The 16,710-nt window shown below is 43.1% G+C and overlaps 1 protein-coding gene across 4 annotated transcripts in view; it reads left to right on the top strand.

Annotated features, from left to right (window-relative positions):
* Nucleotides 1–15,626, top strand: part of abhd18 (abhydrolase domain containing 18) — a 93,712-nt gene extending 78,086 nt beyond the window's left edge. For 2 of the 4 annotated variants that reach the window (XM_070962728.1, XM_070962729.1), the window contains exons 13-14: nucleotides 11,062–11,224; nucleotides 13,022–15,626. In XM_070962728.1, coding sequence (XP_070818829.1) covers nucleotides 11,062–11,224; nucleotides 13,022–13,079 — 221 coding nt within the window. In that variant the 3' untranslated portion in view covers nucleotides 13,080–15,626. Of the gene's footprint in view, nucleotides 1–11,061; nucleotides 11,229–13,021 lie in introns of those variants that run through there. The other 2 variants (XM_070962730.1, XM_070962732.1) reach the window with 2 other exon arrangements.
* Nucleotides 15,627–16,710: the final 1,084 nt, after the last annotated feature.

The raw sequence follows: 16,710 nt of genomic DNA, 5'->3' as shown, positions 1-16,710 counted from the left end.
CTGGACCTTAAGTCGGAGCTCCCTCGCCAAGACCGCCCAGCAGAGGATGTCATTTCTGTGGCAGCTGAAGAAGTTAAACCTGCCAAATTCAGTGAGGGTGCACTTCTAAATGCCATCTATGAGTTCTCTCCTCCTCAATCACATCTGGTACAGATAAAAATCTTGAATCTCTGGGACTGACAGCACCTCAGTGATAAAGTACATCGAGAATGAGACAGCAAGATTTCAAGTATTTGTGGCCAGCAGGCTCTCTGAGATCCTTGAAATATCTCATGCAGCTCAGTGGAAATATTGTGAACACCTAATGAGACCCTGCAGATCTTGCCTTCAGTGGACTTGGAGCTGAGTCATTGCTTTAGGATGCAAAATGGATGTCTGGTCCACAGTTCCTGATGCTGCTATAGATAGGTTGAGAGAACCACTGGAAAAAGATGATCCTGATGTCAAAACAACAACAACAACAACAACAACACAGTCGGTCACAGTGATAGAAACCACATGTGTGGTCAACCACATGGAAGACTACACCAGAAATATTGGATTATGAGTGCCAGTGTAGCTATAAGAAAGATCTTTTTGAAATGTATGTTGACTGATCTTGCCCGAGGCCCAGGTGGCTAATAGATGGCAGATTTGTCACACGATAGATATCTGCAGATAAAACATCACTTACCTTAGTTGGAGTAGACTGTTTGGTCCATTTAATGGAAAATGTGGAAGGAGTCAAATGAAAGATATTTAGGTACATTCCCATGCTTAACAATTAACACTGCACATATTGAGATAGCAGAATCAATTCAGTTCCTCACTGAGGAACTTATGCAGGGAGGTATTAAGTGGACATTTAATCCTCTAACTGGTTGTCATCATGGAGGAGGATGGGAGAGACTGTCCACTAGTAAGGTCCTCATATTTACTTTAAGGTTGCAAACTCTTGATAAGGTCTCAACTCTCTGATTCCCAACCACAGCTGTTCCTCAAAGCTCAGCTGTCATTGCCGCCAGGTCTGTTTCAAAAGAGATTTTGTATGGTACCTGTAGATGGCAAAAAGTTCAGTATAAATAAGGTGAAAGCAAAACTAATAATAAAATGGTAGCTTGCATCAATATAAAGCTTTTTTGAAAAAGAAAATAAAGACTGAGTCAATCAATCAATCTTTATTTATAGAGCACTTTTCATACATAAAATGTAGCACAAAGTGCTTTACATGTTAAAAGCACCCCCCCCCCCCACACACACACACACCACCCCACCCCAACCCCAGACCCACACCCCACGATTCTCTCTCTCTCTTTCTCCTTCACACACACACACACACACACACACACACACACACACACACACACACACACTGGCTGAAAATAGAGGAACAAGCTGAAGCTAAAGACAGCACTGCTGGCACTGGGGGCTGCCCACGGCCCAGGCCAGAATGCCACAGCTCGGGTGCCCTTCAAACTACAGGCAGGCAGAGGACCAACGGCACTTCAGCGGAGCACTGCCACAGAGCCCCCACCCACCCCACACGGTGTGCCCCATCTAACCCCCAGCCGATAACAGCCCCTAGTGCAGACGGCCCCCACTGAGGAAACACTGGATATATCAGAATCAGAATCAGAATTCCTTTATTGATCCCTGAAGGGAAATTGTTTTTTGTACAGTGCTCCACACAAAACAGAATTACAGATAAGAATAAAAAAGAGAGAAAGAACAAGAAGGAATAAATATATATATAAAGGCAATATTAAGAAACAGAATATTAATACTAAAGATATATGTAAATAAGAAATATACAACACAAATTAAGAAATATACAACACAAAATATGCATCACAATGAAATGTACAGTAATAAAAATAAGTAATATACTGAGTATATTGGATGTGCAAAAAAATGTGAAAAATGGAATCAGATGTGCAAAGTGAAATTGTAAAATATACAACAGAACAGACCAGACAGTGAAGTCCAAGGGCCATTCAGAGGGAGGAGTTGTACAGGTTAATGGCCACAGGCAGGAATGATTTCCTGTATCGTTCAGTCCTCAGTTTCGGTGGTATTAGTCTCTTACTGAACGTACTCCTGTGCCTGGCCAGCACATCATGAAGTGGGTGTGAGACATTGTCCATGATAGTCCTTAGCTTACTCAGCATCCTCCTCTCTGACACCACCGTCAGAGAGTCACACTCCATCCCCACAATGTCACTGGCCTTGCGGATCAGTTTGTTGAGTCTGTTGGCGTCTGCCATCCTCAGCCTGCTGCCCCAGCACGCAATAGCATAGAGAATTGCACTTGCCACCACAGACTCATAAAAAATCCTGAGCATAGTCCGGCAGATGTTTAGGACCTCAGTCTCCTCAGGAAATAGAGACAACTCTGGCCCTTCCTGTAGAGAGCGTCAGTGTTCTTTGCCCAGTCCAGATTATTGTCAATATGAACCCCCAGGTACTTATAATCCTCCACTATGTCCACAACGACCCCCTGGATGGAAACAGGAGTCACAGGTGCCTTGGCTCTCCTCAGGTCCACTACCAGTTCCTTAGTCTTTGTCACATTTAGTTGCAGATGGTTCTGCTCACACCACGTGACAAAGTTGTCCACAGCAGCCCTGTACTCATCCTCATCGCCCTTGCTGATACATCCAACTATCGCAGAGTCATCAGAAAACTTCTGAAGGTGGCAGGTCTCTGTGCAATAGTTGAAGTCCGTGGTGTAGAGGGTGAAGAGGAAGGGAGAGAGAACAGTCCCCTGCGGGGCCCCAGTGTTGCTGACCACTCTGTCTGACACACAGTGTTGCAGGCGCACATACTGTGGTCTGCCAGTCAGGTAGTCCACAATCCAGGACACCAGGGTGGCGTCCACCTGCATCGCTGTCAGCTTGTCACCCAGTAGAGCTGGACGAATGGTGTTGAATGCACTGGAGAAGTCAAAAAACATGACTCTCACAGTGCTCGCCGGCTTGTCCAGGTGGGCGTAGACACGGTTGAGCAGGTAGATGATGGCGTCCTCAACTCCAAGTCGGGGCTGATAGGCGAACTGGAGGGGGTCCAACAGTGGCTTGACCAGGGGCCGGAGCTGTTCCAGGACGAGTCTCTCCAGAGTCTTCATAATGTGGGAGGTCAATGCCACAGGTCCGTGATGTCTTTGGCACAGGAACAAGGCACGACGTCTTCCACAGCATGGGGACCCTCTGGAGACTTGACACCATCAGGGCCTGGAGCTTTGTTAGAGTGGAGTCTCATCAGCTGTCTTCTCACCTGGTCAGCAGTGAAGCACACTGTGGAGGTGGCAGGTGGGGGAGGTGTGGTGTAATCCTCAAGTTGGTGAGTGAGGATAGTCTGGCAGTCTGAGGAGGTGTGAAGAGGGCTCTCACAGGAAGATGGGGGGTGTGAGGAGGAGGGGGAGAAGGAGAAGGAGGGGGGGGGGGGGGGAGTGGTTGATGATGGTCGTCCAGGACAGACAGCAGCGGAGTCAGAGGCAGCATGAGCCAGGCCTGCAGTGTCAAATCTATTATAAAACAAATTCAGCTCGTTTGCCTTGTCAATGCTGCCTTCAACTCCTCTGCTGCTTGTCCCGAAGCCAGTAATGGTCCTCATACCACTCCAGACCTCTCTCAAGTTGTTTTGCTGGAGTTTCCACTCCAGCTTTGTCCTGTATTTCTCCTTAGCCTCCCTGATTCTCACTTTTAGTTCCCTCTGTATCGTTCTCACCTCCTCCCTGTTACCCGCCCTGAAGGCCCTCTTCTTCTGATTGAGGATGTCTTTGATGTCCTTTGTCACCCACGGCTTGTTGTTTGGATAACAATGGACAGTCTTGGATGGGACAGTGGAGTCCACACAGAAGGTGATGTAGTCCGTGATGTACTCTGTGAGCCCATCAATGTCCTCCCCATGCGGCTCACAGAGTGCCTGCCAGTCTGTCACCTCAAAACAGCCCTGTAGTGTCTGATATTTTTCAATTTTCAATTTTATTCAATTTTATTTTATTTGTATAGCGCCAAATCACGACAGAAGTTGTCTCAGGACACTTTCCATATAGAGCTGGTACAGACCAAGCTCTTCTCAGACCATCTCCTCACTGTCCTCGTGGTCGTAGGCTGACTTTTCACCAGAGGCACATAAGAGGGAGTGAGGTGCACAAGGTTGTGATCTGACCTGCCCAGAGGGGGGAGGGGAGAGCAGCTGTATGCACCCTTGACGTTAGCATACAGCAAGTCCAGGGTTCTCTCCTCTCATGTGGGACAGCTCACATACTGCGTGAAATTGGGCAGTGTTCTTTCCACGGTGACGTGGATGAAGTCACCCGAGATAGCGATGAATGCACTCGGGTGTTGGGTTTGCAGACGGGCCACGGCGGAGTGAATGACGTCACATGCCGACGTCGGGTTGGCAGAGGGGGGGATGTAAACAGCAACGATGATGGCATGTGAAAACTCCCTGTGCAAATAATATGGCCTGAGTCCAACAGCCAGCAGTTCAATGTCCGGGCAACAAATACATTCCTTGATGGTAATGTGACCAGGATTACACCAACGGTTGTTGACTAGAACAGCGAGCCCCCCATCTTTACGCTTACCGCTCTGGGTGCAGTCCCGGTTGGCCCGAACAGTCTGAAAGCCACTGGTGGAGACGTTGTCGTCGGGTATGTCCGAATGCAACCATGTTTCCGAAAAACAGATCAGACTGCACTCCCGATACTCCCTTTGACTCCTGGCGAGTGCTGTTAGCTCGTCCGCCTTGTTCGCCAGCGACCGCACGTTGCCCATGATGAGAGAGGGGAGACACGGCTTATACCTCCTCTTCTCCGTAAACCTCTTTTGTCTCGACCCTGCTCTTTTCCTCCGCTGTTTCTGTCCTCCCCTGCATCCTCTGTATGTTTTTCTCCAGATTTCAGCGGGGATCTCTGTTGTTCTAGCTGACAAGCCGGCCGGCCTCAGCGCGATCAGCTGATCTCTGGTGTAAACAATGCGCTGCACATCGGTGCTGTGTCCCAGTGAGAGTAGTATTTTCAAAGTGAAAAAACAAACCAGAACTCTCTCAGCCAGCATGTTTGGAGAGGGCACAGCTTCAAATGACGGTCCTTACGTTGCAATATATTGATAATAAAGAATAGAGCAAAAGAATTGTAAAAACTAAGAAAAGAAACAGGAGCGACTGCAACAGGCTGCACGCGCGGTCGACGCATGCGCATATATGGGATAAAAGTATAAAAACATAGAAAATAAAAATATTTAAGAACATTAATAAAAGCTAAAATAACCATATATAAACATAGAAAAACATTTAGTTAAAAGCCAAAATAAAAGTATAGATTATAAGAATGTATATTAAGAACATGAGTTAAAAGCCAAATTAACTAGGTCGGTCTTGAGCCTGTTCCTAAAGGTTTCAACATTCTCTGCGGCCCTCAGGTCCTCCGGCAGGCTGTTCCACAATCTGGGGCCATAAAACTGGAAAGATGCCTTACTGTACGTTATTTTATTTACTCTGGGAATAGATAAAAGGCTGGTGTTGGAGGACCTGAGGGTCAGCAAGGCTGCATAAGGTAAAAGCAATTCTGAAAGATAAGAAGGCCCAAGACCCCAAAGACATTTAAAAACCATTAAGACAACCTTAAAATCAATCCTGAAACACACAGGGAGCCAATGCAGTGATTCTAAAACTGGTGTAATATGCGCCTGCCTTCTGGTCCTCGTAAGCACACGTGCAGCTGAGTTCTTTAGAAGTTGTAAACTTGTGATGTTTCTTTTAGGAAGACCAGAAAGCAGGGCATTGCAATAATCAATTCGACTAGAGATAAAAGCATGCATCAGCATATCCGTGTTTGCCCAAGAGAGAAATGGGTGGACTCTGGCTATATAGTTTAAATGCTAAAATCCTGTTTTTGTAATATATTTAATGTGTGGAATAAAATTGAACTCAGTCAAAAATGACGCCCAGATTTTTTTACATGCTTGGACGGATTTAAAGACAATGTTTGCAGTTTTGGTAATAGTTTCACTCTCTGGGCCTCAGGACAAAACTTAGGTTTTGTCCTGGTTTAGCTGTTGGAAGTTTTCTGCCATCCAGGATTTGATGCCTAAAATACAGGTAAAAAGGGCATCAAGTGGCCCAGTGTCATCAGGAGATTCTTTTATATAAATTTAAAAGAATCTGGCCTAAAATTGATCCTTTGGGCACACCACATTTTATTTCATGTATTCTCGAGGAGCATGTATCCAAACTTACCAGGAATTTTCTCTCTGTGAGATAGGAAGTGAACCACTTAAGAACAGTGCCAGAGAGGCCAACCAGGTGTCTGAGGCTGCTTAAAAGAATAGTGTGATCTGCTGTATTGAAAGCAGCACTTAGATCCAGTAGCACGAGGACTGAAGCTTGTGTGTGTCCAAATTGCACCTGAGGTCATTAACAATTTTTGAAGGTGCAGTCCTGCTTCTCTCAGAGCCTTGTTATATATTTTTAGTTGCTCACAGTACATCTGGTAATTAATTGTTATTTTAATTTTTCCTCCATTTTCTCTATGCCTGCAATTTATCTTCAGTTTTTTGATGTCTTCATTTTTCCATTGCGTTGTATGCTTGGTTGGGGCTTTCTTTAAAACTGGGGGAACAACAATATCTGTGCTTGTCTTTACTGTTAAAATCATCAACAATAAAATCACAAGGTGAAGGTAAAGAAACTGGAAAATGTTTAAATGGGTGATACTAAAAAACGCGCAGTAATGGTCAGACACAGCCAGGTCAACAACAGAGGACTGAGAGGTTGTGGCTAATGACCAGATCCAGGGTGTGTCCCCGTTGTGAGTCGGCTGTGTGACATGTTGTGTAAAATCCATGCAGCTGAGGAGGTTTAAAAACTCTCTGGACATGTGGTCTGATGGATTGTCTGTGTGCAAGTTAAAATCACTGGATATAATGATAAAATTGTAAGTGGTGATTATTGATAAAAATCGAAGTTTAAATTTGGTGGGGAGGCCTCAGTGAGAACAACTGGCGCGTCTGTACCAGCCACAAAAAATAGTGCTGTCAGGCGATTAAAAAAATTAATCTAATTAATTACAGGATTTGTAATTAATTAATCTAATTAATTGCATTTTAATCTCATATCTGCTAAAGGTCCCCAAATAAAGAATTTGAATTCTAGGACATTACAATTCACTGACATTCACATTACAGCTGGTGAATTCTTTTCATCACTGTAGTTCTCGACGGTAGCTGGAAATTAGAGTCAGATGACGCTATCTGAAATGCCTCTTTTAGGCCCTTGTCTTTCATGATTGAAATCAGCCTGCAATCAGCAGCAACCCACTTTGCGATTGAGTTTGTCAGTTTTTCTGTCGTGGCTTTGCTCATTCATTTTCCTAACTCAGCAAGTGTGGGTTGGCGGAGTGAGCTCACGGTAGCACTAGCGGCACTAGCAGCAACTACATGTTTAGCGTTGAAATGATAATTCAGGCTGGAGCTGCAACGGTGATAGGAAAAGTCTTTTTTACACAAGGTACAAATCACTGCGTTCTTGTTAATAGTCCCGTCTTTGTTCTTTTTATAAATAAACTTGCCGTTCATCCATGTCTGTTGTCACCCTGCTTTTGACTAGTGGCGCAGGTAGGATGCGACCTGCCACTGCAGCCTACGGGTCACTCAAAGGGCCAAATTTAAAATGCTTGCACATTGACTTGCCACTCATGTAGGGCTGGGCGATATGGCTGAAAACTCTATTGCGATATAAGTGTTTTATATTGGTCATATCGATAATTATTGATTTTTTTTATGACCTATTTAAAATAAGGACCGGGAGAAAAATACATTCAATTTAAACATTTTTATTTTAAATTGAACCTTCCTCTGATTATAATCCCCTCAGCTATCAAGGCAGAAAGGAAAGGAAATGTCAACACAACCATGGAAAACACAAATAATAAATGTAAAAAAAAAGTGTAAAAATGTAAGCAGAGAGAAACCTGGGAACTTTTTTTCTGCAGGTTTAGTGCAGAAAGTTCACAAGCTAATTCACCTTCTGGTGAATAAAATGTTTTCAGATATGTGCAGTGTTTTGGAAACATAGCAGAAACTGAGGTGGACTTGACTGAATTGTAAAACCAGCCTAGACATATGAACAACTTTAGTCACTCTTCTTACTCTAAACAAACATGAACTATTCAAATATATTTTTATTGCAAGTGTGTGTTTTTTTGTTGTTGTTGTTGTTTTTTTGTTTTTAAAGCACGTGTAAGAGATGTTTATAACCTGGCTTCTCATCAGTGCTCAGTGAAGCATGTCTTTAGCTATACGATATGCCGCTGCCTCCGTTACGTCTTCGTGCCTTTTAGATGATTTGTCATCAGGCACTGAAGCAGATACCTCTGCATGGTGGTCAGCTGCTTGTGCGGTGGTGCTGCGGTTGGCGGACGTTGGCGAATACAGCTGCGCTCCAAAGAGTGAGCGCGGCTAAGGTGGTTAAACAAGTTTGTGGTATTACCGGTCTTGGTGGGGACGACAGTCTTGCATAAGTTACAGACCACATCGGTCTGACTACGGTCCGACTTATAAAATCCAAAAAACTCCATACTGTCGAGCTGACTTTCCCTGTTCTATCGACGATTTCTTCGCTCGCTGCAGCGCTCACTTTCTATTTCTCGTCTCACTCCTCACGGAGCATCAAACACGTGACAACGACATGGCGTAACCGAACTCGATACTGTTACATGATTGGCGTGTTAGCGTGTCTCTCTCACTGATCAGCGATTACTCCCTACGTTGCTCGGTTACCTGAGAGCGAGTCCCTTTGTTCATGCAACCAACCTCGCTTCGCAACTTTAGGTTTCTTCCGACGAAGAAAAAAAAATTATCGAGTGTTTTATCGAACGCATTTTTTATTGATATTGACGACGCGTCTATCGCGAGACATATTGCTATTGTTTTTATCGCCCAGCCCTACACTCATGATTAATTGCGTTAATTTTTATAGCACGTTAATTTGCAGCGTAATTAATTAATCTAATTAACGCGTTAAACTGACAGCCCTAGTTAAAAATAAACAATCAATCTTATTATCTAAAACTAGGTCATTGATAATAAAAGATTTGTTTAAAAGGGAGCAAACATTAAAAAGTTCCATGTTGATGGTGACAGGTGACTTAAGTGAAGAGGCGGATTGTTGGTGTTTTGGGAGAGGTTATTAGAGTTTGCCGAGTGAGCATGATGGTGTCTCGTGTGTTGATGTAGTGTAATGATAACGTGAATGAGTGAAGTGTTGGTGTGAATAGGTCCATGTCCGCTATTGTGTGTATGGTGGTTCGAAGTGGAACTTGATGCATAGCAGCAAGGACCTGGGGGACATCAATTGGTGCGGACAGATCAGCTGGTGCAGGTTCGGAGAGATTGGCATGCTGCACACCGTATGCCAGGTTGGCGGACAGCAAGCGGACACCTGCTCTGTTCTGGTGAAATCCGTCGAGCCCCAAAATATGCTGTCTCTCCCAAAAGGCATCAAAGTTATCAATGAAGCCAATATGGTGAGAGTTACAGGCAGAGGAGAGCCAGGTGTTGAGGCTGAGCAGCCTGCTGAAGCTGCCTATCCCTCTGCTACAGGTGGGGGTGGGGCTGGGTGAGGTGGGTGTTAAAAAAGTGGGTGAAGTCCCGCTTTAAAAGTTCGGACTGCTGCCTGGCGATGTTGTTCGCTCCTGCGTGGATAATAATCCTTTTTGCCTGCAGATGCAAGCTCAGGATATCCAGGATTTTCCGGGGAAGGACAAGGTGAATGCCCCCCTCAAGCGGACGTGCCTCACAATGGAGTCCCTGACGACGAGGGTTGTCGGGGGGGTTGTGGGAGTGTCCACTTGATCTTTGGGGGGCAAGCCAGCTCAGCCACCCTGCCATCCACACTAGGACCCCGGGTGTGATCCCTTGCCTGGTTGGGAGAATGGGAGGAGTGTCAGCACACTGCGTCCTTAACCAGCCGCCTGCACTGGGATGAGGAGCAGGATAGCAGAGGTGGACGGCCCCCTGTTGGACATCCACCTGCTGGAGGGCAGCTAGCCGTGAGTGGAGGGAAGGCTGTGGTGGGCATCAACAGGGGCATGATGTCTGTGGCCACAGAAACAGATGCAGTTTTCTGGTGCTGGTCCCAGGCCATACATGTTGAAGAGTGGCAGGCACGGGAGAGAAGGGGCCCTGCCATGGGTCCCACTTGGAGCCCTCTTCCACCTGTGGACGACCATTTGGGTCTAGGGAGTCCCCTTGCTTGGAGTGGAGCAGGCGGGTTGTTGACAGGAGGAGGACGGTTCCCAGAGAACTGTGTGCCCTAGTGGAGAGGTGGTGTTTTGTGATGCGGGCTCACCTGTCCATGATGTCTCCAGCCAGCTGGTCATTGTCAGCAGACGAGACCTGATGGTGGTCAGCAGGGAATCCTTCCTCTGCAGCTCGTCCGACATCCGCTCAATGTCTTCAGGAAGGTCAGCGATCTTTGTATGCCTTGTTTAGCAATTGTTCCACCTCTCCAGGTGAGTTGGCAGCGTCCAGTGTGTGCATGGCGGCTCACTGGCTATGGCAATGCTAGCAGATGCATTTTTTTTTAGATTTTTGGATTTTCTCAGAAATGTTGAAATAACAAAAACAACAGGCCTCTTGGATGATTCCTTTTGGTTATGCAACATTATCCAAACTTAGATATCCTTTGGAGCTTGATGAAATGTACCTATTTAGATAATTTAGCTAGGACAGTCTAGTGTGTCTCTTTCCGGACGTCAGGGTATGTTACTGCGTGATGATGACAATCAATCTGGATCGATCCACACACTATGGTGTCAGCGCAATGGACACATGGGTCACTGCTGATTGGGTGGTTGGCTGAGTGGTGATTTAAAATATGTCACTGGTTCTGCAAACCTCAGATATTCATGCCATGCTTGAGGATCTGAGGCTGTACTCTGGTTTACAAGGGAGCAGCAATTTACTACATGTTTGAATAGGACATCAATTTGTCATCCATGATACTGAATATTGTGTTTATGTATGACATGTCCCAGTGGCACGATGTAATTGTAATCTGTCCTTCCATCTGTCCTAGTCCCTGTAGACACCAGTCTCATCATTGTGGTCCAGGCCAAAGAGGATGCCTACATCCCTCGCACAGGGGTCCTCAGTCTGCAGGAGATCTGGCCAGGATGTGAAGTCAGATATCTGAATGGAGGACACATCAGTGCATACCTGTTTAAACAAAACATCTTCAGGTAAACTAATGACTCAAAGAATATCAAAAGACTGGTGTGGTCAGGTATGGTGTGAGGTATGGAGTGAAACAGTGCCTAGAAAAACACAGTTGGTGAATATTTAGCTACAGACACACTTTATATTTGTCTCCTTTGTAGCATGACGTCTGGTGTCTGACTAATTATGTAGGAATAAATAGTCTGTATAATGATTAGCTTGGCCTGTAAAACCCTGTAACACTGTTATCACTCCTTTCTTTTCCTAGTAGCAACAGGTCACATGACAGTAAAGCCCAAAGGTGTTGACTAGAGTGTCATGACTTGTTCCTCAGTCAGTCATCTGTATTACAGTTTGACCGTTTATCGGCTTTTACACACTTTTACAATCCCAACCAAGCACTGATTGGTTGCACATCATGAGTAATAGTACAACACTCAAAACTGTAGCCTACTATAGCATCGACAGGCAAAGAGGAAATCATGTGCGCATTGGAGCTGCTACAAGCAGACGTGTTTCAAAAGGAAAAACATCACAATCTTATGATCTACTTCTGTGTTGACAAGCATGTTCAGTTTCCCAGTTACACCACTGAAAATAAAAGGGAGTTTGAGAGAAGGACTCAAATTTCAGTACTAATTTATTGCTATTTTTATTTATTTTTACTGTATTTACTTACAGTTAGGGGGGTCCTGTGCCCGATGAGTGCAGGAGATGTTTAGTATGACAAAACAGAGTGAAAGATCACTCTCAAACTGCAGGTGGAATGCTTGACATTGGAGGACAGGTCTCCACAATTTTTTTAAGTCACAGTCAGATATGGGGGACCTAATAAAACCTCAGATTCGGACTCACTGAATTTTTTGATAATCAGCATTTGATATCATAGAGACAGGCCAGAGAGACACTGCATATGTCTATTTTGCTACCAGTCATTGGAACATAAAGTTGTGTGTCATCCATCTAACATATACCTATTGATTAGCTGACACATAGGAAGCATGTAAATAGTATGTGATCAAGAATTGGCCCCTGGGGTACAATACATGAGAGGGGTTCGCGGATGAGGAGAATTCTCCCATTACAACAAATAACTGAGACTTGAGGTAAGTCTCTATGACGTCACTATGTCACTGTTGCTGAATGGTCATTGAGCCTCTCTGCCATTGATGAAAACATTGATATATATTCCTGCTGCTGCAGCTTCACATTAAAAGCAACTGGCAAGCCATGAGTTGACTTTTATTGTGAAGTAGAGACAAGAAATGCAATATGTTTTGTCTGTGAACTAAGGTACAAATGTCTAAAAGACAGCTAGTATTTCAATGTCAGATACATGTTTAATTAACATTTCAATGTCTTTTTCAGCTTATTTAATGTTCAGATTGTAACTGCTGATTGCCAACATTAATTAGATATTCAAAACTATCAAATTAACTGTCTAAAGCCAACAAAAACAACACATCAGACATCTTGAATCTGTAATCTTTGTAATAATTGTTGCAAATGTTGAAAGCTTTTCCCCAAAGGGATTTCAGAAGGGATTCAAACACCAGACCACAGAAATAACGTAGCAAGGCACACCTGATCGTTTTGCCTCTAAAGATTATTTAAAACAAGTCAATACACATTTTCAAACACGCTAATTATTTGAAGAGACTGTTCAGGAGTAGTCTCTTCACCTAATATACTCAAAGCACAAAGTTTTGCACTTTGGCTTGACTTGGGACTACAATAATTTTTGTACATGATCTTTTCTTTGCCATACTACCTCTTGCTGTGTTGTTTTAGAAGTGATGGCACATCTGTTTTATTTCCAGACAGGCCATATATGATGCATTCAACCGATTCCACTTGAAGTATCCCAACCTCCAATAGCTGTGGCAGACTGAAACCCTTTCCTCCCAGTAACAGCACCACAACCTGTGGCTGGACGTTAGAAACATCAATGCCTAATGCCTATCCACGGCCGACCAGAAGCATCTGCATAAAGTATGGCTGTTAAGATCTTGTCTGCTGAGACATATATACATTTAGATACATACATTTAGATAAAGGTCTGTTGAGCACAGATAAACTGATTTTATAATAAAAAAATAATTGTGTGTGGAGAGGATGACTGATCCCAGTAAAGTTGCCCATTATTTTTAATTAGCTACACCTTTTTAATTCTGTTACTGCAGGCTTGCCACAGTGTTCAACCACTAGTCTTTCAGCCAGAACATATTCTGAAACGAGAGGCCTCAGAGATGTTTATAACAACGCAGTTACAGTAAGAATGGTAACAGCTTGGCTTATTTGGTTCAGATAGCATACTATGTGGTACATTTCAATATTTCATAGTGCACGAAATGCGACACATACATAAATATGTATGTATAGCTTAAAGATACTAGGTTTAAACTTCAAAAGTGTTTCCTCAGAGCAGGCAGGGTCTCTGGACTGAGTACTGTGTTTCTGCTGTCTAACCCCCTGTGTGTTGTGTTGATTTGGTATCCAATGAAACATGATGACATGTTCTTGCTTTTCTTCAAATGATAAAAAAACAAAAATGACTGCCTTTGCACATTTGATACATCTACTGTTGTTCTCCTTGGCTTTGATTCTGACCACAGCAGGGACATAAAACCATAGTTCTCTCAATATTTTATTTTTCTCATTTATTAAATATAATCAGCATGATAATCTCTCTCTTGATGATGATATTGATTTTTAAACACTGCATGTAATCTTCAGGTCAGTTTGTTGTCAGTTTTCATGAAAATAAGTTTTCAACCTGTTTGAAATGAATAAACAAAAAGACAGAAAATCAAAAATAGATTGTTGACTGTGTGGGTAGTGGGAAGTGGGAAGCAAATTAACTGTGAGATGGAATGATACATTACACACTGGAAAATAAAATCTGAATGGAAATGGATTTTTTGCCATTTCATTTTGAAATTTAACTAATAATTATTAATTGAAAGTCAGAATAAAGAATTTGAATTGTTACTGGCAACTTGTAATAGTGTTCTTATGAGTTAATTAATGCATCATGCATTTTTTTAAAATCATTTCAAAACATTTTTTTCTAGATACTGGTTCTTCTAGTATTTTATATTGCATTGCAGGTGAGTGGTATCTTTTTTTATTTTGAGAAAAGAAAACATTCTATAAAAATGTACAAATGTGTATTTTGATGAATGTGATCCTGCATTACATCTGCAGCAAATCTTTGCAATGAATCTGACAAAAATTGATGACTTGATATTCGCTGTGATGAATTGCACAACTCAAGCAAGATTATTTTGATATTGAAAATTATTATCTCTGATGTCCACAGTGAATAAATGCACATAAATCACCGTAAGAAATCACAGAAAAAAGATGCTTCAGAACTTGCCTTAGAATAATCAGGTTTTTAAGTTTTATTCAGTATCAAAGTAATCCAGTGATAGTTGTCTGTATGTCCATGTATATTGCAAACAGAAAATGTAAATGGCTAATTCTGCATTGTTTTAATGGTGCCACTTTGCCAAAACGAAAGCAAATATAAACCAAAAAACAGGCTCTGAATTGCCAATTGCATGAGCCATATTGCCATATTTTTTTCCCAGGATTGCAAAGTCTATCCTACTCCGCCTCTGATTGGCTACCAGATGCTGCCTTTGTTGGTTGGGTCATGTTTAGGCATGAGGAGTGAGATTGGTCAAGGGTAAGAATGTACACTAACTCTTTATGTATTGTTGGCCGTGGGTGCTTTTAAATCAGTCTCTATTTTCTTCATTTTTTTTTTTGTATCCATCACAAACAATCCACATTTATGTAGACCTTTCTCCTCTGAATATCAGTCTCATGCAGCTAATTTGCACTAGCCGTTATTGTTCACTAATAAGAACGAATCCCGCTGTGGGCGCTGGTGGTGTTTCCACCATATCTTCAGTGCCTGCTGCTCGAGGAAAAAGAGGGCCTTTCTGTGTGGAGTTTGCATGTTCTCCCCGTGTTCACCCGGGGTTTCCTCCTTAATAACCCCCACTAAAAACATGCAAGAAGATCACCGCCTGACCAACAGTGACGAAAAAAGGATGGGTCCCCGGGCGCAGGCACCGGCATTGGCTGGCAGCTGGCAGCCCACCGCTCCTGGTCTGCCGCGGAGGAACGACGAACCGAGGATGGGTCAAATGCGGAGAAAATAATTTCACGAAGCATGGCGTGTGTGCAGTCTCCTCCCTGTAGCATGTGTGTGCAGTGATCAAAAAAAGTAAATCTTAAATCTTAAATCTTAAATCTTAATGCAGGAAGTAATGTGATGTTCATGAGATGCAAATGAAAGGCCTTGTGGTAACTGATGTTAAAAAATGTAATCAAGGCATACTTAATTTGTCAGTGGAAGTAGATGTATATCACTGCTTAGGACAAAAGGATTTATTAAAATGACCTTCAGCTTTAGTGGGATGTGTTTTTTTACTTGTACTTGCTACATGGAGAGGATCCAGAACAAGTTTTTAACCAACAGACTGTGGACATTTTTGGAATGTGAGAATGTTTTGGCGAGTCCTCGCAACTTCAAAGGGGTGTTTCAAGGTTAAGACTCGGTTTGAAAGGTTAGGATAGAATTTAGATTTATTTAATGAAAAACATCAGGGACAATACATATTAATAGACACTTTCGTGTAAATACATAGGATTGTAGCAAGCAGCTAATTTCCATCCTTTGTCCCTTGGCAGGTTGGTATTAACCTGCCAAGGTAACACCAGTACTTAACCTTAACTTTAGGTTAAGGTTAAGTCTGTGAAGATTCTCATTCATTCAGGTCATGGTACTTCTAAGTGCTTTACAAAGGCAACTGGATCAACTGAGATTCTAGAAGACCTTTTGCCTCTACCCAAGAGGCCTCTTCAGGCCTAACTGACTCGTGGGGAGTCCCAGGCATTTATCCTCTTGCAGGATCATTACCCACCCTGCCATCACGTGGGTAGTTAGGGTCACAAGACTGGTCCTGATATGAGTGGCTGTCAAGTCACCTTGGGAGGGATCTCAGGTCTCATTGTAAATGACGGATAGGTGGTGTTGTAGACCACTGCCTCTGTTCAATGGTGGTTGTTCCAATGGTTCTGTTGGAACCTGTGGTCTTCAAGCATCATTACTCCTCAGTGATTTTAACTGCAGATGTGCTGTTTGTCGTGTTGAACTACAGAAAAGGTGCTAACTAGCGAATCCCTGTTTGTCCATAGGAACCATTTACTTCCATCAATGTAGAAAGTCCCCCCTTATTCCCTGGCATATTGCTTATTCTGCGTGTATGTATGCAGATCAGTTGTCATCCACCATCTTTGTTGGTGACGTTAGAATGCAAGAGTCTGGATCATTTCTGATTCAATTCAATTCAATTCAGTTCAATTCAATTCAATTCAATTCAATTCAATTCAATTTATTTGTTTTAAGCCTACTCTTAAATGTAGAGACAGTGTCTGCCTCCCGGACAAAGACTGGAAGATGGTTCCACAGGAGAGGAGCTTGATAGCTAAA

Source organism: Chaetodon trifascialis, chromosome 5 (genome assembly GCF_039877785.1).
Source record: "Chaetodon trifascialis isolate fChaTrf1 chromosome 5, fChaTrf1.hap1, whole genome shotgun sequence".
NCBI classification, from domain to species: domain Eukaryota; kingdom Metazoa; phylum Chordata; class Actinopteri; order Chaetodontiformes; family Chaetodontidae; genus Chaetodon; species Chaetodon trifascialis.
This window is presented reverse-complemented; position numbering and strand designations above follow the sequence as displayed.